This window comes from Oncorhynchus masou, chromosome 12, assembly GCF_036934945.1.
Source record: "Oncorhynchus masou masou isolate Uvic2021 chromosome 12, UVic_Omas_1.1, whole genome shotgun sequence".
Classification (NCBI taxonomy): domain Eukaryota; kingdom Metazoa; phylum Chordata; class Actinopteri; order Salmoniformes; family Salmonidae; genus Oncorhynchus; species Oncorhynchus masou.
The window spans coordinates 87,406,369-87,432,553 of NC_088223.1; the positions used below are offsets into that span (position 1 = coordinate 87,406,369).

Sequence of the window (26,185 nt, forward strand, 5' to 3'; positions counted from 1 at the left end):
TGGCATACAATATCTGGTGCAGTGTGAAAGTGATCCATCAATCAACTGAAGCTGGAAGCCAGAGAGAGTTGCTCCTCCAGTGTTTTTGGGACAGATGTTAACGCGGCCTGGTCCTCTGTCTGTTCCCCCTGCAGTGTTCGAGGAGCCAGAGGACCCCAGTAACCGCTCCTTCTTCTCCGAGATCATATCGTCCATCTCAGACGTGAAGTTCAGCCACAGCGGGCGCTACCTGATGACACGGGACTACCTCACGGTCAAGGTGTGGGACCTCAACATGGAGAGCAAACCTCTGGAGACCTACCAGGTAGAGTATAGCACTCTCTCGCGTCACTTTTCTCTGTAAGCGTCAACACCTTGATACGCCATAGATCACATCGTTTTCAATGATTTCTGCACATTCTTGCTGGGCACCAAAGAAATGATACATTGGAAACTACCAGAACCAAACATGTATCTGAACATACGACTCTGGTGAATACATCTCAATGGGTTTTCTCTTCCAGGTGCACGACTACCTGAGGAGTAAGCTGTGCTCCCTGTATGAGAACGACTGCATCTTCGACAAGTTTGAGTGTGTCTGGAACGGGTCTGACAGGTCAGTCACAGCCGCTGTATTAGGATCAGTGGGACTGGATCTACTCATAGTTCACATCTACATTGGGGCAAAAAAGTATTTAGTCAGCCACCAAATTGTGCAAGTTCTCCCACTTAAAAAGATGAGGCCTTGTAATTTTCATCATAGGTACACATCAACTATGACAGACAAAATGAGGGAAAAAAAAAAATCAGGAAAATCACATTGAGATAAATGAGATTGATGTGTGTGTCCCCCTCCCTTCTCTCCGCAGTGTGATCATGACCGGCTCGTACAACAACTTCTTCCGCATGTTCGACCGCAACACCAAGCGTGACGTGACCCTGGAGGCATCGAGGGAGAACAGCAAGCCCCGGGCCATCCTGAAGCCCAGGAAGGTGTGTGTAGGGGGTAAGAGACGCAAGGACGAGATCAGCGTGGACAGTCTGGACTTCAGCAAGAAGATCCTGCACAGTGCCTGGCACCCCTCTGAGAACATCATCGCTGTGGCCGCCACCAACAACCTCTACATATTCCAAGACAAGGTCAACTAATGGATGGATGGAGAGCAACACAGACCAGCATAACGCCCCCTGACTGGCTGATCACACTCACCTGAGAGAGGGCCGCAAGGCTGGGAATCTCTGGCCGCACTGCAACTTGTGAAGAGACACTGACAGCTTTGCAGTTCTCTTCTTTCGCTCCATCTCAGAGACCTGCACCCATGTTGTAAATCTAGGGTTGCCCTCTGTTGCATCCAGAACACTGAAGAACGATGGCTGTCAACATTTGTTTGTTTGTCCATTTTAAAATGTTCACCCTCTTAAGTTGTTGCTGTAGTTTTAAGGTTATGCACATAAATGCAGGGATACAATACTTTTTTGTTCCTTAGAAGCTTTGCATTGGGGAGATGAACTGAAGAGACTGGCTCTACAAACTCATAACCTTTGCATCCCTGATGATATGCCTAGACACTACTGAGATGGTGTGCTCTTGACGCCCTCTGACCTCTCCTGCCCCTTCCGTTTCATTTATTTATTTATCTTCATGAAGGTTTTAAAACATGCAGAGGAAGCGATGTTACCGGGTAGTATTGATTAAAACAATGTAGCAAGCTTTTTGTTCCAATTTTTTAAAGAACTTTACAAAATGTCGAATAAAAAAATAATAATAGGTACATTAAATATTCATGTCTTTATTATGGGCTCAGTGATCCCGAGTTTAAACTTTAAACATTTAACTATTAACATATCACAGGACTGCATTGTTAAAAAAAGAAAAAGTTGCCTTTATTCCAGTAAACATGTACAGAAAAAGCAATGCATCAAAACGAAACCACTGAGAAGAAACGTTAACATTCAAACTGTACTGTGAGTCGGTCGACGTCAACGACACCCTAAAAACAGTTGCTAAGGCCTGCAATGCCTTGAGTCACAGAAACAGCAGAGTTCATCATTTACAGTTGTCTAACGTCATAGGTGGCTGCAGATGTACTACTACGCCGATCCCTTTGACCTCAGCTGAGCCAAAGGCCAGATGTCAGGGGTTAGAGCAGTGGCACATCATCAGGCCCTGTAGGCAGGAGAGGAGAGCCAGAGCTCTGCACTACTGACACTTGAATAAATACAGGGATGGATGTTCCAGGTTTACCACAAGGCATTAGGACAATACAGTTTAATACTGCACTAGAATAGGTGCAGGGCTGGTTCATGCTCAGGGTTTGTAGCAGTCTGTGGTCACTTGGTGGAGCGGCGTGTTGGCTCCGAGGCAGTGGGGGGAGGAGGGGGACCCCGGCGGTCCAGATCCTCAATGTAGAACATCAGGAGTTTTCTCCTCTCATCCGGGACACAGTCCAGCACCAGGTAACGCTTGTCATTCTGCAGAACCTTCTCCACGTCCTTCAGGTGCTGGTCAGACTCCTGGAGCAACTTCCGCGACCTGAGAGGACGACAACATGGGGGGGCAGTAATGCAGATGGACCAATAGCACCTCCTGACTCAATTGATCTAATAATTGTTTAAAACTCCAGTCTTAAGTCCACCTAATCCACACAAGTATAAATTCCATTAAAATGAACCAACCTGTGATACATATGCACCCAGCTACCAATGAAAGAATGTCACAATCCAGCCCGTTGCTGTACTCACCTGTACGTGATGAACTTGGTCTCTTTCAGAAGCGTTCTGAAGTCAGCTTTGGCTGTGATGTACTTGTCTTTGATGTAGTCTTCAAACTCCCTCTGTTTTTTCTACAAACCAAAAGAAGACGAACCGCTCAGCGTCTTTGACTGGTGTTAACCGAGTACATGGGTGGCTGACTCAACCAGTAGAACACAGAGTACATGGGTGGCTGGCTGGCTCAACCAGTAGAACACAGAGTACATGGGTGGCTGACTCAACCAGTAGAACACAGAGTACATGGGTGGCTGACTCAACTAGTAGAACACAGAGTACATGGGTGGCTGGCTCAACTAGTAGAACACAGAGTACATGGGTGGCTGGCTGGCTCAACCAGTAGAACACAGAGTACAGAACAGTAGAACACAGAGTACATGGGTGGCTGACTCAACCAGTAGAACACAGAGTACATGGGTGGCTGACTCAACTAGTAGAACACAGAGTACATGGGTGGCTGGCTCAACCAGTAGAACACAGCAAGGTAAAAGAGAAAGGTCTTACTCTGTCACTACTGGAGAACTTGATACAGCGAGGATCCTCTTTTATGATCTTCTTCACCTCCTTCCACGTGGTGGTCAGTGTGATCTGTGGCAAACACTCAATCAAAGCCCGTACTACCAAGTCATCCGTCACAAGATAATACTCTATCTGAATGACATGCAGGTTTACAGTACCACCTTTATGGTGACACGTGAACACACAGATGGACTGCGGTGAGTTTACATTTAATGCAGCTGTGTTGGTGTACATATATGCCCTGTAAATGAGAGCGTAACACCAACCCAAACATGGTCTCTCACCATGACGGTCTCGTCCAGTAGCTGTCTGAAGTTCTCCTTCTTCTTCTTGGAGAGCGCCTCAACGTGTTCGTTGAACAGTTTCTCCTTCTCGTCCCTCTCCAGCAGAGAGGCGGACTCCCAGCGGTGGTCCTTACGCAGGTTACGCCGGGTGTCTGACCACGACGCGTCAGACGACCTCACCTGATCACAACACACACCAGCAGCATTAAGACCTGGCACATGGTTCCTCATCAGCATAACACAAGTCATTAACAAGGTCAATCTGAAAACAAAGGTTCCGGTCTTGTCTCTGATCTGCCCGGCTGAGAGGATCTTCTAGTGGCCATATCAAACCGGGTTTAATCTAAATTAACGTTTGGTTCACCCAAGTTCTCAGCTACAAATGTAGTCCTGTCGGTGCCTTATTGGGGAAACCAACTTCAGCGGATGGTGTGAGCTCACCATGTCTGACATGAGGGCTCTGAAGTGCTGGATGGCTTCTTCCCTCTTGTGCTGCTCCCGCTCTCTGTCGATCTCCTTGGTCTGCTCAGAGCGGGCCTTCTGCACCTCGCGCTCCCTCTCCCTCAGACTGGCCTCTATCCTGGCTGCGCGCTCCATCTCCTTCTCCTTATCAGAGTCCATGTTCTGGCAGCAGAGAGACACCATCAAATACATGTTCTGGCAGCATCATCATATACACAGAGGCATGCAATCATTACAGGCATCATGACACCCATCACGTCAAGAGGATAAACATACTAAGATTGTGGCACTGAATTGGGCTGGGTTAAATGTCAGATGACAAGCTGGAGTCAGTGAGTATATGAGCAGGAAGGGCAGCCTCTGAGGTAATATCCTGTTCCTCCCACCTTGGCCTGCTTGTCCACATACTGCTTGTAGAGTTCCTCTCTGGTGTTGGAGCTCTCCACAGCCTTGTAGCGAGGGTCTCCCTCCAGCCTGTCCTTCACCTTGCTCCAGCGCTGCCCTCCGTCCAGCTGGTGGTCGCCAAGCAACTCAAAGAAGTCCTGCTTCACCTGGGACAGAGACGAGGTTTACAATAGGGACATACACACAATCAGATACTCCAAATGTCTCCAGGTTTCACCTGCACACCATTCACCTGCACACCATCCAGGTATGTAGTTACCTGTCCAGCATATCACTTCCTCAGGCTACTGTTTTCAGTGGCCATGGAGGTTTCCAGACCAGCGCTCACCTTCTCTCCTCTGTTCTTGGAGTCCTCCTTCTCTTTCTTCTTGAGAGCAGTCATGAACTCGATAAAGATGGCCTCCCGGTCCTTCATCTTCTCTATGGCCTTGAACCGTGGGTCCTTGGCGTGCTTGGATGCAAACTCACTGAACGTTGTCCTGAAACAAACAACACAGCAACTCTTAGTTCCCTGAGAGACACTAGCCACCTGGCTGGTACTGCATGAACTAGACCACCTGGCTGGTACCTGGTACCGCATGAACTAAACCACCTGGCTGGTACTGCATGAACTAGACCACCTGGCTGGTACCTGGTACCGTATTAACTAAACCACCTGGCTGGTACCGTATTAACTAAACCACCTGGCTGGTACCTGGTACCGCATTAACTAAACCACCTGGCTGGTACCGCATGAACTAAACCACCTGGCTGGTACCGCATGAACTAAACCACCTGGCTGGTACCTGGTACCGCATGAACTAAACCACCTGGCTGGTACCGCATGAACTAGACCACCTGGCTGGTACCTGGTACCGCATGAACTAAACCACCTGGCTGGTACCTGGTACCGCATGAACTAAACCACCTGGCTGGTACTGCATGAACTAGACCACCTGTCTGGTACCGTATTAACTAAACCACCTGGCTGGTACCGCATTAACTAAACCACCTGGCTGGTACCTGGTACCGCATGAACTAAACCACCTGGCTGGTACCGCATGAACTAAACCACCTGGCTGGTACCGCATGAACTAAACCACCTGGCTGGTACCGGAACTAAACCACCTGGCTGGTACCGCATTAACTAAACCACCTGGCTGGTACCGCATGAACTAAACCACCTGGCTGGTCCCTGGTACCGCATGAACTAAACCACCTGGCTGGTACCGCATGAACTAAACCACCTGGCTGGTACCGCATGAACTAGACCACCTGGCTGGTACCGCATGAACTAAACCACCTGGCTGGTACCGCATTAACTAAACCACCTGGCTGGTACCGCATGAACTAAACCACCTGGCTGGTACCGCATGAACTAAACCACCTGGCTGGTACCTGGTACCGTATTAACTAAACCACCTGGCTGGTACCGCATGAACTAGACCACCTGGCTGGTACCGTATTAACTAAACCACCTGGCTGGTACCGTATTAACTAAACCACCTGGCTGGTACTGCATGAACTAGACCACCTGGCTGGTACCTGGTACCGTATTAACTAAACCACCTGGCTGGTACTGTATTAACTAAACCACCTGGCTGGTACCGTATTAACTAAACCACCTGGCTGGTACCGCATGAACTAAACCACCTGGCTGGTACCGTATTAACTAAACCACCTGGCTGGTACCGCATGAACTAGACCACCTGGCTGGTAACGCATTAACTAAACCACCTGGCTGGTACCGCATGAACTAAACCACCTGGCTGGTACCGCATGAACTAAACCACCTGGCTGGTACCGCATGAACTAAACCACCTGGCTGGTACCGCATGAACTAAACCACCTGGCTGGTACCGCATGAACTAAACCACCTGGCTGGTACCGTATTAACTAAACCACCTGGCTGGTACCGCATGAACTAAACCACCTGGCTGGTACCTGGTACCGTATTAACTAAACCACCTGGCTGGTACCCTATTAACTAAACCACCTGGCTGGTACCGTATTAACTAAACCACCTGGCTGGTACTGCATGAACTAGACCACCTGGCTGGTACCGTATTAACGAAACCACCTGGCTGGTACTGCATGAACTAGACCACCTGGCTGGTACCTGGTACTGTATTAACTAAACCCCCTGGCTGGTACCTGGTACCGCATGAACTAAACCACCTGGCTGGTACCTGGTACCGCATTAACTACACCACCTGGCTGGTACCTGGTACCGTATTAACTAAACCACCTGGCTGGTACCCTATTAACTAAACCACCTGGCTGGTACCGCATGAACTAAACCACCTGGCTGGTACCGCATGAACTAGACCACCTGGCTGGTACCGCATTAACTAAACCACCTGGCTGGTACCGCATGAACTAAACCACCTGGCTGGTACCGCATGAACTAAACCACCTGGCTGGTACCGCATGAACTAAACCACCTGGCTGATACCGCATGAATAAAACCACCTGGCTGGTACCCGGTACCGTATTAACTAAACCACCTGGCTGGTACCGCATTAACTAAACCACCTGGCTGGTACCGCATGAACTAAACCACCTGGCTGGTACCCGGTACCGTATTAACTAAACCACCTGGCTGGTACCTGGTACCGCATTAACTAAACCACCTGGCTGGTACCTGGTACCGTATTAACTAAACCACCTGGCTGGTACCCTATTAACTAAACCACCTGGCTGGTACCGTATTAACTAAACCACCTGGCTGGTACCGTATTAACTAAACCACCTGGCTGGTACCGCATGAACTAGACCACCTGGCTGGTACCGCATGAACTAGACCACCTGGCTGGTACCGCATGAACTAGACCACCTGGCTGGTACCGTATTAACTAGACCACCTGGCTGGTACCTGGTACCGTATTAACTAAACCACCTGGCTGGTACCTGGTACCGCATGAACTAAACCACCTGGCTGGTACCTGGTACCGCATGAACTAAACCACCTGGCTGGTACCTGGTACCGCATTAACTAAACCACCTGGCTGGTACCGCATGAACTAAACCACCTGGCTGGTACCGTATTAACTAAACCACCTGGCTGGTACCGCATGAACTAAACCACCTGGCTGGTACCGCATGAACTAAACCACCTGGCTGGTACCGCATGAACTAAACCACCTGGCTGGTACCGCATGAACTAAACCACCTGGCTGGTACCGTATTAACTAAACCACCTGGCTGGTACCGCATGAACTAAACCACCTGGCTGGTACCGCATGAACTAAACCACCTGGCTGGTACCGCATGAACTAAACCACCTGGCTGGTACCGCATGAACTAAACCACCTGGCTGGTACCGCATGAACTAAACCACCTGGCTGGTACCGCATGAACTAAACCACCTGGCTGGTACCGCATGAACTAAACCACCTGGCTGGTACCGCATGAACTAAACCACCTGGCTGGTACCGCATGAACTAAACCACCTGGCTGGTACCGTATTAACTAAACCACCTGGCTGGTACCGTATTAACTAAACCACCTGGCTGGTACCGTATTAACTAAACCACCTGGCTGGTACCGTATTAACTAAACCTGGCTGGGCTATTAACTAAACCACCTGGCTGGTAACTAAACCACCTGGCTGGTACCGTATTAACTAAACCACCTGGCTGGTACCGTATTAACTAAACCACCTGGCTGGTACCGTATTAACTAAACCACCTGGCTGGTACCGTATTAACTAAACCACCTGGCTGGTACCGTATTAACTAAACCACCTGGCTGGTACCGTATTAACTAGTGTTTGTAGTGAGGTCTGACCTGGCTGGTACCGTATTAACTAGTGTTTGTAGTGAGGTCTGACCTGGCTGGTACCTGGTACTGTATTAACTAGTGTTTGTAGTGAGGTCTGACCTGGCTGGTACCTGGTACCGTATTAACTAGTGTTTGTAGTGAGGTCTGACCTGGCTGGTACTGTATTAACTAGTGTTTGTAGTGAGGTCTGACCTGGCTGGTACCTGGTACTGTATTAACTAGTGTTTGTAGTGAGGTCTGACCTGGCTGGTACCGTATTAACTAGTGTTTGTAGTGAGGTCTGACCTGGCTGGTACCTGGTACTGTATTAACTAGTGTTTGTAGTGAGGTCTGACCTGGCTGGTACCTGGTACTGTATTAACTAATGTTTGTAGTGAGGTCTGACCTGGCTGGTACCGTATTAACTAGTGTTTGTAGTGAGGTCTGACCTGGCTGGTACCTGGTACCGTATTAACTAGTGTCTGACCTGGCTGGTACCGTATTAACTAGTGTTTGTAGTGAGGTCTGACCTGGCTGGTACCGTATTAACTAGTGTTTGTAGTGAGGTCTGACCTGGCTGGTACCTGGTACCGTATTAACTAGTGTTTGTAGTGAGGTCTGACCTGGCTGGTACCGTATTAACTAGTGTTTGTAGTGAGGTCTGACCTGGCTGGTACTGTATTAACTAGTGTTTGTAGTGAGGTCTGACCTGGCTGGTACCGTATTAACTAAGTGTTTGTAGTGAGGTCTGACCTGGCTGGTACCGTATTAACTAGTGTTTGTAGTGAGGTCTGACCTGGCTGGTACCGTATTAACTAGTGTTTGTAGTGAGGTCTGACCTGGCTGGTACCGTATTAACTAGTGTTTGTAGTGAGGTCTGACCTGGCTGGTACCGTATTAACTAGTGTTTTAACTAGTGTTTGTAGTGAGGTCTGACCTGGCTGGTACCGTATTAACTAGTGTTTGTAGTGAGGTCTGACCTGGCTGGTACCGTATTAACTAGTGTTTGTAGTGAGGTCTGACCTGGCTGGTACTGTATTAACTAGTGTTTGTAGTGAGGTCTGACCTGGCTGGTACCGTATTAACTAGTGTTTGTAGTGAGGTCTGACCTGGCTGGTACTGTATTAACTAGTGTTTGTAGTGAGGTCTGACCTGGCTGGTACTGTATTAACTAGTGTTTGTAGTGAGGTCTGACCTGGCTGGTACTGTATTAACTAGTGTTTGTAGTGAGGTCTGACCTGGCTGGTACTGTATTAACTAGTGTTTGTAGTGAGGTCTGACCTGGCTGGTACCGTATTAACTAGTGTTTGTAGTGAGGTCTGACCTGGCTGGTACCGTATTAACTAGTGTTTGTAGTGAGGTCTGACCTGGCTGGTACCGTATTAACTAGTGTTTGTAGTGAGGTCTGACCTGGCTGGTACCGTATTAACTAGTGTTTGTAGTGAGGTCTGACCTGGCTGGTACCGTATTAACTAAACCACCTGGCTGGTACCGTATTAACTAGTGTTTGTAGTGAGGTCTGACCTGGCTGGTACTGTATTAACTAGTGTTTGTAGTGAGGTCTGACCTGGCTGGTACCTGGTACTGTATTAACTAGTGTTTGTAGTGAGGTCTGACCTGGCTGGTACCGTATTAACTAGTGTTTGTAGTGAGGTCTGACCTGGCTGGTACCGTATTAACTAGTGTTTGTAGTGAGGTCTGACCTGGCTGGTACCGTATTAACTAGTGTTTGTAGTGAGGTCTGACCTGGCTGGTACTGTATTAACTAGTGTTTGTAGTGAGGTCTGACCTGGCTGGTACCGTATTAACTAGTGTTTGTAGTGAGGTCTGACCTGGCTGGTACCGTATTAACTAACCTGGCTGGTACCGTATTAACTAAACCACCTGGCTGGTACCTGGTACTGTATTAACTAGTGTTTGTAGTGAGGTCTGACCTGGCTGGTACTGTATTAACTAGTGTTTGTAGTGAGGTCTGACCTGGCTGGTACCTGGTACTGTATTAACTAGTGTTTGTAGTGAGGTCTGACCTGGCTGGTACCTGGTACCGTATTAACTAGTGTTTGTAGTGAGGTCTGACCTGGCTGGTACCTGGTACCGTATTAACTAGTGTTTGTAGTGAGGTCTGACCTGGCTGGTACTGTATTAACTAGTGTTTGTAGTGAGGTCTGACCTGGCTGGTACCTGGTACTGTATTAACTAGTGTTTGTAGTGAGGTCTGACCTGGCTGGTACCTGGTACTGTATTAACTAGTGTTTGTAGTGAGGTCTGACCTGGCTGGTACCGTATTAACTAGTGTTTGTAGTGAGGTCTGACCTGGCTGGTACCGTATTAACTAGTGTTTGTAGTGAGGTCTGACCTGGCTGGTACCGTATTAACTAGTGTTTGTAGTGAGGTCTGACCTGGCTGGTACCGTATTAACTAGTGTTTGTAGTGAGGTCTGACCTGGCTGGTACTGTATTAACTAGTGTTTGTAGTGAGGTCTGACCTGGCTGGTACTGTATTAACTAGTGTTTGTACCTGGCTGACCTGGTACTGACCTGGTTTGGTACTGTATTAACTAGTGTTTGTAGTGAGGTCTGACCTGGCTGGTACCTGGTACTGTATTAACTAGTGTTTGTAGTGAGGTCTGACCTGGCTGGTACTGTATTAACTAGTGTTTGTAGTGAGGTCTGACCTGGCTGGTACCGTATTAACTAGTGTTTGTAGTGAGGTCTGACCTGGCTGGTACTGTATTAACTAGTGTTTGTAGTGAGGTCTGACCTGGCTGGTACCTGGTACCGTATTAACTAGTGTTTGTAGTGAGGTCTGACCTGGCTGGTACCGTATTAACTAGTGTTTGTAGTGAGGTCTGACCTGGCTGGTACTGTATTAACTAGTGTTTGTAGTGAGGTCTGACCTGGCTGGTACTGTATTAACTAGTGTTTGTAGTGAGGTCTGACCTGGCTGGTACTGTATTAACTAGTGTTTGTAGTGAGGTCTGACCTGGCTGGTACTGTATTAACTAGTGTTTGTAGTGAGGTCTGACCTGGCTGGTACTGTATTAACTAGTGTTTGTAGTGAGGTCTGACCTGGCTGGTACTGTATTAACTAGTGTTTGTAGTGAGGTCTGACCTGGCTGGTACCGTATTAACTAGTGTTTGTAGTGAGGTCTGACCTGGCTGGTACTGTATTAACTAGTGTTTGTAGTGAGGTCTGACCTGGCTGGTACCGTATTAACTAGTGTTTGTAGTGAGGTCTGACCTGGCTGTGAGCTTGGCCTCCTCCATCATCTTCCTGAACTCGTCCTTAGACTGCATCAGTTTATTCTTCTTCTCTTTCCTCTCCTCCTCAGCTCGGGTCTTCACATACTGGTCAAACACCTGCACAGGATCAGCAGACACACATGGAACAACAGTTAGCATAAATAAACACACAACTGGCAGATAACCCCTTGGGAAATACATATATTACCTGATTGTAGAGCTCTGACCTTTCCCCCATAGGGGGAAACAGCTCATATCATAATATGACTGAATATGGAAACAAATCAACTCTAAATTGATAAATGAGTTCTGTTAGTGTACAATACCTGCTTTCTCTCTTTGGGGTTAAGCAGCAGGTATCGCGGATCAAAAACTATCTTGTGCAGCTCTTTCTCCCACGTAGAGAACGCTGAGACCTGTGGGCGCGGGGTTAGAGGGCGTGAGACCAGGCCAATCAAGGTGGGCTTCAACAACATTCACATAACACTTTCAGTCATCAGTCAAATTGATTTCCTCCGAGGGGAAAATAATCCCCCGTCGGCTCCAATCAATCCCCCTCAAATCGAAAAGGAATGAGTCACGTTTTACTCCTCAAACTAGTGACACCCAAAGGAACAATACAGTGCCAGCAGAGCAATGTGCCATAAAGGCCTGCTTCACGCCTGGTGGTGCTGTTGGAAAAGGCTCCAGACAGCAGCACCAATAACTCCCCTGCTGGGGAAGTTTAATACATTTTACGACCCAATTCGTTTTTTTTTTTTTTACTGTGCTTTGGATGGCATCAGGGTTGCAATATGCCTGTTTTGTTCCTGAACAACTGTTTCTAGGATAAAGAAGTTGATACATAATTCATGTAATACAGAAACAGGAAGCTGAACACATGAAATTTGATCCCAAATTAGAGGAGATGACAACAAGCTATTATCTACTCTGCATGCCAGTTTGTAAAGGACGACCCCTCCATTAGCAGGCTAGTCCTGAAGACATCTAGATCTGATGAATGTCTAAAGGGCGACCCCTCCATTAGCAGGCTAGTCCTGAAGACATATAGATCTGATGAATGTCTAAAGGATGACCCCTCCATTAGCAGGCTAGTCCTGAAGACATCTAGATCTGATGAATGTCTAAAGGATGATGACCCCTCCATTAGCAGGCTAGTCCTGAAGACATATAGATCTGATGAATGTCTAAAGGATGACCCCTCCATTAGCAGGCTAGTCCTGAAGACATATAGATCTGATGAATGTCTAAAGGATGACCCCTCCATTAGCAGGCTAGTCCTGAAGACATCTAGATCTGATGAATGTCTAAAGGATGACCCCTCCATTAGCAGGCTAGTCCTGAAGACATATAGATCTGATGAATGTCTAAAGGATGACCCCTCCATTAGCAGGCTAGTCCTGAAGACATATAGATCTGATGAATGTCTAAAGGATGACCCCTCCATTAGCAGGCTAGTCCTGAAGACATATAGATCTGATGAATGTCTAAAGGACGACCCCTCCATTAGCAGGCTAGTCCTGAAGACATCTAGATCTGATGAATGTCTAAAGGACGACCCCTCCATTAGCAGGCTAGTCCTGAAGACATATAGATCTGATGAATGTCTAAAGGACGACCCCTCCATTAGCAGGCTAGTCCTGAAGACATCTAGATCTGATGAATGTCTAAAGGACGACCCCTCCATTAGCAGGCTAGTCCTGAAGACATCTAGATCTGATGAATGTCTAAAGGACGACCCCTCCATTAGCAGGCTAGTCCTGAAGACATCTAGATCTGATGAATGTCTAAAGGATGACCCCTCCATTAGCAGGCTAGTCCTGAAGACATCTAGATCTGATGAATGTCTAAAGGACGACCCCTCCATTGGCAGGCTAATCCTGAAGACATATAGATCTGATGAATGTCTAAAGGACGACCCCTCCATTGGCAGGCTAGTCCTGAAGACATATAGATCTGATGAATGTACTGGAAAAACCGAACACTGATCCAGTACAGCATGTGCGTGCATGTCATTTTCAAAGAAAGTCACCATTATGTACAATAAATAGATTTCAAATTATTTCTTGCCTACAAAGAAAAGTGAAATGTTAAATTCTTAAGTCTATGATTACAATTCAACACTATTATAGATACAGTGCCCTGCGAAAGTATTCGGCCCCCTTGAACTTTGCGAACTTTTGCCACATTTCAGGCTTCAAACATAAAGATATAAAACTGTATTTTTTTGTGAAGAATCAACAACAAGTGGGACACAATCATGAAGTGGAATGACATTTATTAGATATTTCAAACTTTTTTAACAAATCAAAAACTGAAAAATTGGGCGTGCAAAATTATTCAGCCCCTTTACTTTCAGTGCAGCAAACTCTCTCCAGAAGTTCAGTGAGGATCTCTGAATGATCCAATGTTGACCTAAATGACTAATGATGATAAATACAATCCACCTGTGTGTAATCAAGTCTCCGTATAAATGCACTTGCACTGTGATAGTCTCAGAGGTCCTCTAAAAGCGCAGAGAGCATCATGAAGAACAAGGAACACACCAGGCAGGTCCGAGATACTGTTGTGAAGAAGTTTAAAGCCGGATTTGGATACAAAAAGATTTCCCAAGCTTTAAACATCCCAAGGAGCACTGTGCAAGCGATAATATGGAAATGGAAGGAGTATCAGACCACTGCAAATCTACCAAGACCTGGCCGTCCCTCTAAACTTTCAGCTCATACAAGGAGAAGACTGATCAGAGATGCAGCCAAGAGGCCCATGATCACTCTGGATGAACTGCAGAGATCTACAGCTGAGGTGGGAGACTCGGTCCATAGGACAACAATCAGTCGTATATTGCACAAATCTGGCCTTTATGGAAGAGTGGCAAGAAGAAAGCCATTTCTTAAAGATATCCATAAAAAGTGTCGTTTAAAGTTTGCCACAAGCCACCTGGGAGACGCACCAAACATGTGGAAGAAGGTGCTCTGGTCAGATGAAACCAAAATTGAACTTTTTGGCAACAATGCAAAACGTTATGTTTGGCGTAAAAGCAACACAGCTCATCACCCTGAACACCATCCCCACTGTCAAACATGGTGGTGGCAGCATCATGGTTTGGGCCTGCTTTTCTTCAGCAGGGACAGGGAAGATGGTTAAAATTGATGGGAAGATGGATGGAGCCAAATACAGGACCATTCTGGAAGAAAACCTGATGGAGTCTGCAAAAGACCTGAGACTGGGACGGAGATTTGTCTTCCAACAAGACAATGATCCAAAACATAAAGCAAAATCTACAATGGAATGGTTCAAAAATAAACATATCCAGGTGTTAGAATGGCCAAGTCAAAGTCCAGACCTGAATCCAATCGAGAATCTGTGGAAAGAACTGAAAACTGCTGTTCACAAATGCTCTCCATCCAACCTCACTGAGCTCGAGCTGTTTTGCAAGGAGGAATGGGAAAAAATGTCAGTCTCTCGATGTGCAAAACTGATAGACATACCCCAAGCGACTTACAGCTGTAATCGCAGCAAAAGGTGGCGCTACAAAGTATTAACTTAAGGGGGCTGAATAATTTTGCACGCCCAATTTTTCAGTTTTTGATTTGTTAAAAAAGTCTGAAATATCCAAAAAATGTTGTTCCACTTCATGATTGTGTCCCACTTGTTGTTGATTCTTCACAAAAAAATACAGTTTTTATGTTTGAAGCCTGAAATGTGGCAAAAGGTCGCAAAGTTCAAGGGGGCCGAATACTTTCGCAAGGCACTGTATGTACATAACATGTTTAACTAACTTTTATGAATGTACTTTTTGAACTATTACCAAAACATAAGCAGAAATGTACTTGTCAATCAACTGGGCATAAGATAGAAGTCAGGGATAGAGGCAGGAAGAACAGAAATTAAACACCAAAGACAAGGAGAATTAACTGAAGAGTGTACCTTGGTGGGCTTCCATTCAGATTAATGTGTCTAACGTTACAGTATTGCGTTGGATTGAAGTGTTTTACCCCTCTCTTCAGCAGCATGTCCCTGAACTGTGTCATGCGCTTCTCCAGGGGCACGATGGCCCGCTCTCGGGCCGCCTTCAGCTCCGCCTCCATGGCTGCCTCTTTCTCAGAGTCCGCCTCTTTCATCACTTCCTCCTTCCTGCAAGCAGAGGGAAGACGTCAACACCCAGGCACAGGGCAGGGTTAGTGATAGACCAGGGGGGGTAGAGGGCTGGCCTGGGGTGCAACTTTACTTCTTCAATTGGGGAAATGATACAGTATGTTCTTCTATGTTCTCTACCCAGGTGTTCTGCTATACTTGACCGATCAATTATCAGCCATCTCTACCAAATGAGTGGACTCCAAATGATATAAGTTGGGTGTTGCACAGGTCCTACAGCTTTTAAAGATTGAGAGGGGGAGGATTTGTCAAATACCTGACCACTGATATTCACGGTCTTGGATTTGTATTCAGTGTTCCGTTATCACATATAGCTATGGCGAGACGGGGCGGGGAACGTCTTCATTTGCTCATTGGGGTTCCTAAAGCAGTAGTTCTAGAAGAAGGAGGTCAAGCAAGGTGGTTACCTTGGAGGCCCATGTTGGCATCACCATGTGTTCTACAGGCCTTTTCCCTGAAAAATAGTCTCTTGTGCAACGGGACCAGTGTTTAGGGTAGCGGGAGAGGCAGGCTTGGAGGACACTGATGGGGAAACAGTGACTGATTGGGTAACCTGGACAGTGACCATCGATTGACCACTTCAACAGAACCAGTGAAGACATCATAGGCTTTACTAAGTCAGTACAAGCTGTGTTAAAAACTACCTCCCACAGAGTTAGTCCCTCCACCCCCAGAGGAAAATACAAAAATCAAGCAATTTAGGGTTCCCGACCAAACACCCTAACTAAACCTTAAACTAAGAATTGAGATATTTTTTATCCAGAGTACATCATGGGTTGATTTCAATTTGTACATCCTGTTTAATCTGTTCAGACGATGAAGAATGACTGAGTGCCTCGTCATGCTGTTACTGGCCCCTAGTAAAGTGTGCTGGGCCCTTAGGTGGAGAGGACTGGGGACTTACTTCCTCTTCTTGGCCTTCACAGGCTCATCTTCCAGAGCTTCCTCTGCTGCCTGCTCCAGCTCCTCTTTGCTGATTCCTGAGGGAGAGAAGTGATGAGGCCATCGTCATGAACACCTACAGAGGCAGGATGAGTGTGCCTGTGTGTGGTCGTACCCAGCTTCCTGGTGGCGTCCTCCAAGCCTCTCTTATGAGGTGGTTCCTGGATGTTCTTGTCAACGTCGGCCCGTCCCACCAGCTCCTCTGGCCGGTCCCACATGGAGAGACGCGTGGTGGGGTTGTAGTAGAACACCCGCTCGTCACCGGTCCACACAATACACCTAAACACACACAAGTTCAATAGGGCACCAGGGCGTGTGACTGATGCAAGTTCAGTCTCCAGACAACAGCACATAGCTCTGTTACCATCAGTGGCACATGCCAGGGAGTGCCAGGTACTGGGTTAGTGGCCACGGGCTTAGCTTTCTGTTACATACCAGGGAGTGCTAGGTATTGGGTTAGTGGCCACGGGCTTAGCTTTCTGTTACATACCAGGGAGTGCCAGGTACTGGGTTAGTGGCCACGGGCTTAGCTTTCTGTTACATACCAGGGAGTGCCAGGTATTGGGTTAGTGGAGTGTTAGTGGCCACGGGCTTATCTTTCTGTTACATACCCAGGGGTTAGTGGCCACGGGCTTAGCTTTCTGTTACATACCAGGGAGTGCCAGGTATTGGGTTAGTGGCCACGGGCTTAGCTTTCTGTTACATACCAGGGAGTGCCAGGTATTGGGTTAGTGGCCACGGGCTTATCTTTCTGTTACATACATACCAGGGAGTGCATTGGGTTACCAGGGAGTGCCAGGTATTGGGTTAGTGGCCACGGGCTTAGCTTTCTGTTACATACCAGGGAGTGCCAGGTATTGGGTTAGTGGCCACGGGCTTAGCTTTCTGTTACATACCAGGGAGTGCCAGGTATTGGGTTAGTGGCCACGGGCTTAGCTTTCTGTTACATACCAGGGAGTGCCAGGTATTGGGTTTGGCCACGGGCTTTCTGTTACATACCAGGGAGTGCCAGGTATTGGGTTAGTGGCCACGGGCTTAGCTTTCTGTTACATACCAGGGAGTGCCAGGTATTGGGTTAGTGGCCACGGGCTTAGCTTTCTGTTACATACCAGGGAGTGCCAGGTATTGGGTTAGTGGCCACGGGCTTAGCTTTCTGTTACATACCAGTGCCAGGATTGGGTGGCCAGGTTATACCAGGGAGTGCCAGGTATTGGGTTAGTGGCCACGGGCTTAGCTTTCTGTTAGTGCCAGGTATTGGGTTATACCAGGGAGTGCCAGGTATTGGGTTTGGGTTAGTGGCCAGTGGCTTAGCTTTCTGTTACATACCAGGGAGTGCCAGGTATTGGGTTAGTGGCCACGGGCTTAGCTTTCTGTTACATACCAGGGAGTGCCAGGTATTGGGTTAGTGGCCACGGGCTTAGCTTTCTGTTACATACCAGGGAGTGCCAGGTATTGGGTTAGTGGCCACGGGCTTAGCTTTCTGTTACATACCAGGGAGTGCCAGGTATTGGGTTAGTGGCCACGGGCTTAGCTTTCTGTTACATACCAGGGAGTGCCAGGTATTGGGTTAGTGGCCACGGGCTTAGCTTTCTGTTACATACCAGGGAGTGCCAGGTATTGGGTTAGTGGCCACGGGCTTAGCTTTCTGTTAGCTTTCTGTTACATACCAGGGAGTGCCAGGTACTGGGTTAGTGGCCACGGGCTTAGCTTTCTGTTACATACCAGGGAGTGCCAGGTATTGGGTTAGTGGGTTAGTTAGTGGCCACGGGCTTAGCTTTCTGTTACATGGCCACTGGGTTAGTGGCCACGGGCTTAGCTTTCTGTTACATACCAGGGAGTGCCAGGTATTGGGTTAGGGCTTAGCTTTCTGTTACATACCAGGGAGTGCCAGGTATTGGGTTAGTGGCCACGGGCTTAGCTTTCTGTTACATACCAGGGAGTGCCAGGTATTGGGTTAGTGGCCACGGGCTTAGCTTTCTGTTACATACCAGGGAGTGCCAGGTATTGGGTTAGTGGCCACGGGCTTAGCTTTCTGTTACATACCAGGGAGTGCCAGGTATTGGGTTAGTGGCCACGGGCTTAGCTTTCTGTTATATACCAGGGAGTGCCAGGTACTGGGTTAGTGGCCACGGGCTTAGCTTTCTGTTACATACCAGGGAGTGCCAGGTATTGGGTTAGTGGCCACGGGCTTAGCTTTCTGTGCTGCTTTCTCCTCTTCAGTCATCTCCTCCTCCTTCACCTGCTCAATGAAAGGAATACAACTTTTATTAAGGTAGATGACAATAATACACAGTTTGAAATGATGAAATGCAGGCCAGAATGATGTGACTAGTAGATGGCTCCAGTTTTCCTCTCACCTCCTTCACCTCCTTGGGGAGCTCTATTTTAGGCTGTTCATCCTCCATCTCCATAGCCTCCTCCTCCAGGGCCTGCTGTCTCTCTTTGGCCTTCTCTGCCTCTTTCTCTACAGGAGAGGAAAAATTCACACATTAGATATGCAACATCTTAAATCTCACTTAATCAGTCCATCATGAATGCTAGCTGGTTGGAGAAATCCAAAGCTTTACGTAGACCAACCTTTCTCCCGTAGTTCCTGGGGTTTGTCCCAGGTGGACTCCAGTGTGCGGTTGTTGTAGTAGTAGGTTTTCCCCTCGGCCGTTTTGTACTCAGACCACTCTGGGAACTGGAGGCCTGACAAGGCGGGCGCCGCCAGGGCCAACTGAGGGTGGTGCATCATGGGAACAAGAGGAGGACCCATGCCAGGCAGCATACCTGTGGAAGGTCAAATACACACAGAATAGTTCTTAAGACACACTCCTGTCTGATGAACCCATTCTACTGCACATCTAAACAAAGCCAGCCACAAAGCAGGGGGCAGGTAGGGCATCTACTTCCATTTGGGTAAAAGGGTCCAAAAGGTAATAGATGCTGTGTTATTGACACTTTTGTGTCACTCATTCTTGAAAAGTTCTGAGGACGTACAGTGCCTTCAGAAAGTATTCAGACCCCTTGACTTTTTCCACATTTTGTTACGTTACAGTCTTATTCTAAAATGTATTAAATATACATATAGTTTGCAATCTACACACAATACCCCATATGTGAAAACAGATTAAGAAATGTTTGCAAATTACGTGATTTACATATTACAAGTATTTACAAGTATTCAGACCCTGTTATGAGACTTGAAATTGAGCTCAGGTGCATCCTGTTACCATTGATCATCCTTGAGATGTTTCTACAACTTGGAGTCCACCTGTGGTAAATGCAATTGATTGGACATGATTTGGAAAGGCACAAGTGTATATAACGTCCCACAGCTGACAGTGCATGTCAGAGCAAAGAAACAAGCCACGAGGTCGAAGGAATTGTCCGTAGAGCTCCGAGACAGGACTGTGTCATGGCACAGATCTGGGGAAGGGTACCAAAACATTTCTTCAGTATTGAAGATCCCCAAGAACAGTGGCCTCCATCATTCTTAAATGGAAGAAGTTTGGAACCACCAGGACTCTTCCTAGAGCTGGCCGCCTGGCCAAACTGAAAAATCATGGGAGAAGGGCTATGGTCAGGGAGGTCACCAAGAACCTGATGGTCACTCGGACAGAGTTCTAGAGTTCCTCTGTGGAGATGGGAGAATCTTCCAGAAGGACAACCATCTCTGCAGCACTTCACCAATCAGGCCTTTGTGGTCGAGTGGACAGACGGAAGCCACTACTCCATAAAAGGCACGACAGCCCAATTGGAGTTTGCCAAAAGGCACCGAAAGACACTCAGACCATGAGAAACAAGATTATCTGGTCTGATGAAACCAAGAATGAACTCTTTGGCCTGAATGCCAAGCATCACATCTGGAAGAAACCTGGGGTGTGGGTGGCAGTATCATGTTGTGGGGATGTTTTTCAGAGGCAAGGACTGGGAGACGAGTCAGGCGTGAGGGTAAGATCAACGGAGCAAAGTAGTGAGATCCTTGATGAAAACCTGCTCCAGACCTCAGATTGGGGCGAAGGTTCATCTTCCAACAGGACAACGACCCTAAGCACACAGCTAAGGCAACACAGGATTGGCTTTGGGACAAGTCTCTGAATGTCCTTGAGTGGCCCAGCCAGAGCCCGGACTTGAACCCGATTGAACATCTCTGTAGAGACCTGAAAATAGCTGTGCCGCAACGCTTCCCATCCAACCTGCAAGAGCTTGAGAGGATCCGCAGAGAAGAATTGGAGAAACTTCCCAAATACAGGTGTGACAAGCTTGTAGCATGATGTGTAAATGTGCTATCTTTTTTTTTTTTCTTGCTAAATTTTCAGAAAACCAGTTTTTGCTTTGTCCTTATGGGGTATTGTGCATAGATTGAGGAATTATTATTTTTTTGTATACATTTTAGAATAAGGCTGTAATGTAACAACATTTAGAAAAGTAAAGGGGTCTGAATACTTTCCGAATGCACTGCATGTAGTTTAGAGGCCATAAGAATTCACCTGACATATGAAAAGGTCTTAGTTCCAACACTTAGACCTAATATTCAAATTGTAAATATAGGGCCTTCTCTGCTTAGCCATTAGTACACAGGTAACATCTAAAACGGAGCCACTGAGATGTTAACAAAAACACACCAAAACATGCCACAAGAAGAAAATGATTATCAAATGACCATACAACATTAATAAAATGTGAATTTCCTGTACTAAAGGGAAAATAACCTAACCTAAAAATAGGTGTGTTGCCTGTCAAAACAAGGACCTATATACCAGTGACTAAATTACCACTCAAATCAAACCCTGCAAAAAGTAACCTAGCTAAAAACAGTTACGGAGACAGTACTGACAAGTCCACATTGCGGTTTTGTCCAAACAGCTATTGGTTGATCAACAGCATAACAAAATGCCCCTTCCCAAATCTCCTCATTAAAAAAAAGCATTTAACACAAGACAGAAAGTCCTAAAATATGTCTAACTCACTAATGTTGAATAAATACATTTTTTTTATCAACAGTAATACTCCACATTGTTTGCCGATGCCAAAAGAGCCCAAAAATTATAAGCATAATTTTCACAACAAATCTCTAACATGCCATCTAACAGAATACTGACTGGAGATGTTTGAAAGAATTACCGTTATGGTTGGGGGAGACTGTCTTTATATAGGGACCGCCTACTATCTGCATCATTGCTACACCTGCAAGAACGGACAAGCAAGCATTGTATTGGACACATGGGGAGAGAGGTGCAAGCTGCAAGGGCAGATCACACAGATTTCAACAACACATTAAAACTAGGCCCACAACCACTATCACTTCAATAACAACAGGTAGTATTATCTTCCTGGTAACAACCAGATGGATGAATAAAGTGCTGATTAGGTTTTGTAGATGTGCAGAGTATTGAATTAAAATTAAATATATATTTTTTTTTACGAAACATTTAAAGCTGCAATGTGTAACTTTTTGGATGACCCAACCAAATTCACATAGAAATATGAGATATAGATCTAAAATTCTCATTGAAAGCAAGACAAAGAAGCAGTAGATCTGTTCTGTGTGTGCTATTTCCATGCTTCGCGTTCTTAAGTGTGGTTTTTGCACCTTTTACTTTCGGTTTTCAACAACAGTTTCAAACAGTTGAAAATACAATATTTGGGGTTGTTGAAAAGACATTTCACAGCAGTTTAGATGGTACATTGACTGAAATATACATTGCTTGTTTTGTCAAACTGAAATTAGGCAAACTATTAGAATTTTAGCAACCAGGAAATGGCGGGAGGGTTTTCTGCATATTGCACCTTTAAATTAATAAAAAGTGAGTCAACAAGAACGCCCTATTTCTTCATAGGACATTGTCTCAAAGGCGTTTGAATTTTGTCCTGCATTTGTTTTCTCCAGACAACTAGCTGACCCTTTTCTGAACATGGGCAATGCTGCCATCTATCTACAGGACTAAAAGGGACTTGTTTCTCCAATAACTACAGTGCAAGAACAAACAAAATGTCAAACAGATGAATTTGGAGTTGTGTGGAATAAGTTAAGGAAAAAAATCAACTACAAATACAAGTTCTGATTTGCTTATTTCTCTCTCCAACCATGACCGAGACCATTCTACCTATTAACTTTTCATAGATTAAACTGAATGCACTCACTACTGTAAGTCGCTCTGGATAAGAGTATCTGCTAAATGACTCAAATATAAAATGTACAGGAATAAAAATAAGACCTAACGTTAAGATGACAAACAAATGAAGAGATGACCAATGACAGTATGGAAAGGGGTGGAGTGTCAGTAATGTTAAGGGAGGTAGAGAGGTTTGGGATGAGGAGGGAGCAGACCATGTCTTACCGGGCAGTGGGATATGCATGCCTGGTAGAGGCACCCTGAAGGGGTGCATGACCCCTGGGGGGAAGCCTGGGATAGTGGCTGTGGTGTGAGGCTGGGACATGGTGTGGTGGGGCAGGCCAGTCGGGAGACTTTGGGGCAACAGGGACATAGTCTGGACTGGTGTCACTGAGGATGGCACTGTGGTTACACTGACCACCGCCATCGGGGTCACTCCCACACTCGAGGGGACGGAGGCCACAGGCTGCAGATCTGTAGCAGCAGAAGCTGGACAAAGACCAGCAGAGTGTTACAACACAGTCTGGACATATAGTAAAACTAACAATAGACAAGCAGAAAACTACCAATTTCCAACTTTGTGATCTTCACTAAATTTGTCTTATTTTGTCATACTAAGAGGAATTCTAACCATCAGACCTGTCCAGAGAACTAAAACAAGATCCAAATGTCCCTTTCCCAGGGCTGTACTCACTAGTGATGGTCTGGGACAAAGAAGAGGTGGTGTTGGTGTCTGGGCTGGTACTCATGGTATGAGACTGGGAAGGTGCCTGTGTGGACACTGGAGAGGGTGTGGCAGCTGTAGTGCTGGCAGCAGTGCTGCTATTGGAGGAGGCTCCTGTTCCAGCCGGGGTCACCATCATAGGGTTGAGTTCTGACTGCTGGATCACCTTTACCCCTTCAGGTTTGCTCCAGGCTGACTCTCGGGTCCTGGCGTTGTAGTAGTACGCCTGGGGGAAACAAGAAAATATTCATTCAGATAGGTTCAAATAGAGAACTACCATAACATCTCAATTAAAGGAAAAATTAACCCATTGTGAATGTTATATAGTTTCTGTGCATCTCTAAGTGATCATCTATTGGCCGTTCAAGCAGGCAGAAATACAGCCGGAATGCAAAACTAGACATACCGGCTGTATTGCTGCTTGCTTGAACGGCAATAGCTCCAATACACATGAAAACATGAAATCACTCAGAGATGCAAAAAAAAAACATTCAAATGGGTCAATCTTTCCTTTAAGTAAGAGGCCATTCTCTACCTTTCCCTCAGGTGTCTTGTTCTCCACCCAGATCTCATCATTAGGGGGCAGAGTATGAGCTCCAGCAGCAGGGACTGGGGGCATCCCAGGGGGAAATAGCATCCCTGGGGGTGGGGGCATGCTGCCCATCGGCGGGGGCATAAAAGGAGGTCTCTGAAATACAAAAAAAAAATGCATTAAAATAGCAAGCCTTTAATACTTGCAATGCAGTCTAAGATTTTCAGGCTCTCAATGCATTCATACCTCTGACAAACCAAATGTGTACCAGTCACATTCTATAGAAAAGATGGATGGAGCCAATGGCAGAAATGATTCCTTTAATCTGACTGGTCTACCTGTAGGTGAGGGGGTCCGAGTGGTGGGGGCATGCCTCCTGGTGGGGGTATGGGTGGCATGCTGGGGTCAAACGGCGGACGCCCAAACAGTGGCCCTCGTGGTGGAGGCCCTCTCATCATACCGAAGGGGGAGGTGGGGGTCTGAGCAGTGGGGGTGGACCACGCATCACTGGGGTTGGAGGAGGAGCAGGGCCGCGGAAACGCAGCGTCTGCTGCTGCGCCATCCTAGAAACAAAACAAATGGACCGGACTCATGAACCAAATCAAAATAACGATCGAACTACACAACATCGAGTTGCTATATCTACTCGCTTGCTATCTTCCCCTTTCCCAGCTGATTGTTTGCAACACAGGATAACGTTAGTGACCCCACACAAAATCATGATTCGTTGTTCAGGCTAACGTTAGCTAGCTAAATTGTGTTACAGTCTAACTAGATATACATTACTTGTTGGGATCAAACGATGCAATCAAGTTATGATCCCAAGTTAGTTCAATTTGACAGTCTCACTGACTAACTTTAGCTAGCTACCTACATAAACTGCTAATACCCACATGAACACACTAACCGTAGCTAGCAAATGTGTACTGGTAATACGCACATCAACACAGTGGGGGTAGCTAGCGAATGTGTACACTAGTTAGTTAGCTACCTAATGTAACGCTAGTTACGATAACTAGCTAGGCTGCTAATGTTATGCAATTTAAATAGACGCGCAGCTAGCTAAATAGCATCATAGTTTAGGTAAATCCACGAGTCGGGAGGGAGTCTGGCTAATGATGTTAGCTGCTAGCGTGGCCACACTGAATACACTACTAGTCTGCAGCGCATGTAACAAATCAGACATTGTGAAGACACGTTCACATTCGTGTCAAACTAGCTAACAACCGTAGAAAACAGTACTTCTGGAAAAATGATTCACTTGGCTTTATTCGCGATCACCTCACCTGTTGTCGTTAAACACAATACTTTCACCGTCTCCGTGGTCCGCCATTACAGAAAAATGAAACGACTCTTCCTGGAAACGCCTCCGCACACAAACTTTTTACACAACATTGGCCAAATGGCCCATCGATCACACTATACGCCCGTCGTTTAGAAAATCTGATTGGATGACAAAATAGTCGCCATCGTCTGCCCAGGGGGCTCTCCGTCCAGCCAACTGTGATGTCTTTGTTCAGTTAGGACTTTCCTAACTATTGATGGCTAACAATTTCAAAACAGATGGCCAGACAGGCAACTGTACCACAACCTAATTTACATTTACTAAGAAAAATACATAATTCCATAGTTACATGCAAGTTATTAACAACGTTGGATGTACAGTATTTGCAGTACTTGTGTAAAAATGGCCACTCCGCATGTATTATTGATTCATTGGCATTTGTATCTGATTTCTACACAAAGAGCACAGTAATCTGAATAGGCCAGTAGTACCTGTCTATGCCTGGACTTTCAGTCTGCATAAAACCTGCAAAGCACCCCCTTCTCCTTATAAACTAGGTATTTGTAGAACAAAAAAAGACATAAATAAATAGACTTCCTATCAAACACCTTAAAAATACTGCAATATGTAGCAGTATCGATCTCATAAAACAGTATTCATCTTTAAAAAGCAAATGACTTCAGAATAACAGTAACTATTAATATATTTTAACATCAACACTTTTTTTTGGTGTTTATATACAACACAAAGTACTGATTCACTGAATCAACAAATCGTCTCTATCATGGATTTTACTAAAGGATGTCACTTCGGTTTGACCCTAGAGAATTCTCATCACGCGTACTTCTTCCTCGTCCTCGGTGACTTGGACCTCTTAGACATTGGCAGGGTTCTCTGGCGCAGAATTGGTGAAGACGTTCTCCAGGTCATGCACATCCAGTGGTGGGACCTCACCCAGGAGCTCAGAGGTAATGGGGGTCTACCCTTGACATCTCTGTGCCCCCCCCCCCCTCATGCTGATGGTAGTTGTCCTCATAGGGGTAGT

The 26,185-nt window shown here is 46.4% G+C and overlaps 2 protein-coding genes across 4 annotated transcripts in view; one reads left to right on the top strand and one right to left on the bottom strand.

Moving 5' to 3' along the window:
* The window catches only part of LOC135550996 (serine/threonine-protein phosphatase 2A 55 kDa regulatory subunit B beta isoform-like), a 175,629-nt gene extending 173,878 nt beyond the window's left edge, over positions 1-1,751 (top strand). For all 3 annotated transcript variants that reach the window (XM_064982343.1, XM_064982344.1, XM_064982345.1), the window contains 3 exons: positions 135-304; positions 504-595; positions 849-1,751. In XM_064982343.1, coding sequence (XP_064838415.1) covers positions 135-304; positions 504-595; positions 849-1,128 — 542 coding nt within the window. In that variant the 3' untranslated portion in view covers positions 1,129-1,751. The remainder of the gene's footprint in view (positions 1-134; positions 305-503; positions 596-848) is intronic.
* An 87-nt stretch (positions 1,752-1,838) lies between these two features.
* On the bottom strand, positions 1,839-24,417 carry LOC135550995 (transcription elongation regulator 1-like). The gene is given in 21 exon segments (XM_064982342.1): positions 1,839-2,512; positions 2,722-2,822; positions 3,253-3,336; positions 3,552-3,731; positions 3,993-4,175; positions 4,400-4,564; positions 4,747-4,897; positions 11,400-11,518; positions 11,728-11,817; positions 15,397-15,535; positions 16,461-16,564; positions 16,567-16,777; positions 18,652-18,737; positions 18,856-18,962; positions 19,076-19,270; positions 21,608-21,670; positions 22,825-23,088; positions 23,294-23,549; positions 23,859-24,011; positions 24,194-24,322; positions 24,325-24,417. Coding segments are annotated over 21 exon segments (3,075 nt in total). The 3' UTR covers positions 1,839-2,310.
* Positions 24,418-26,185: the final 1,768 nt, after the last annotated feature.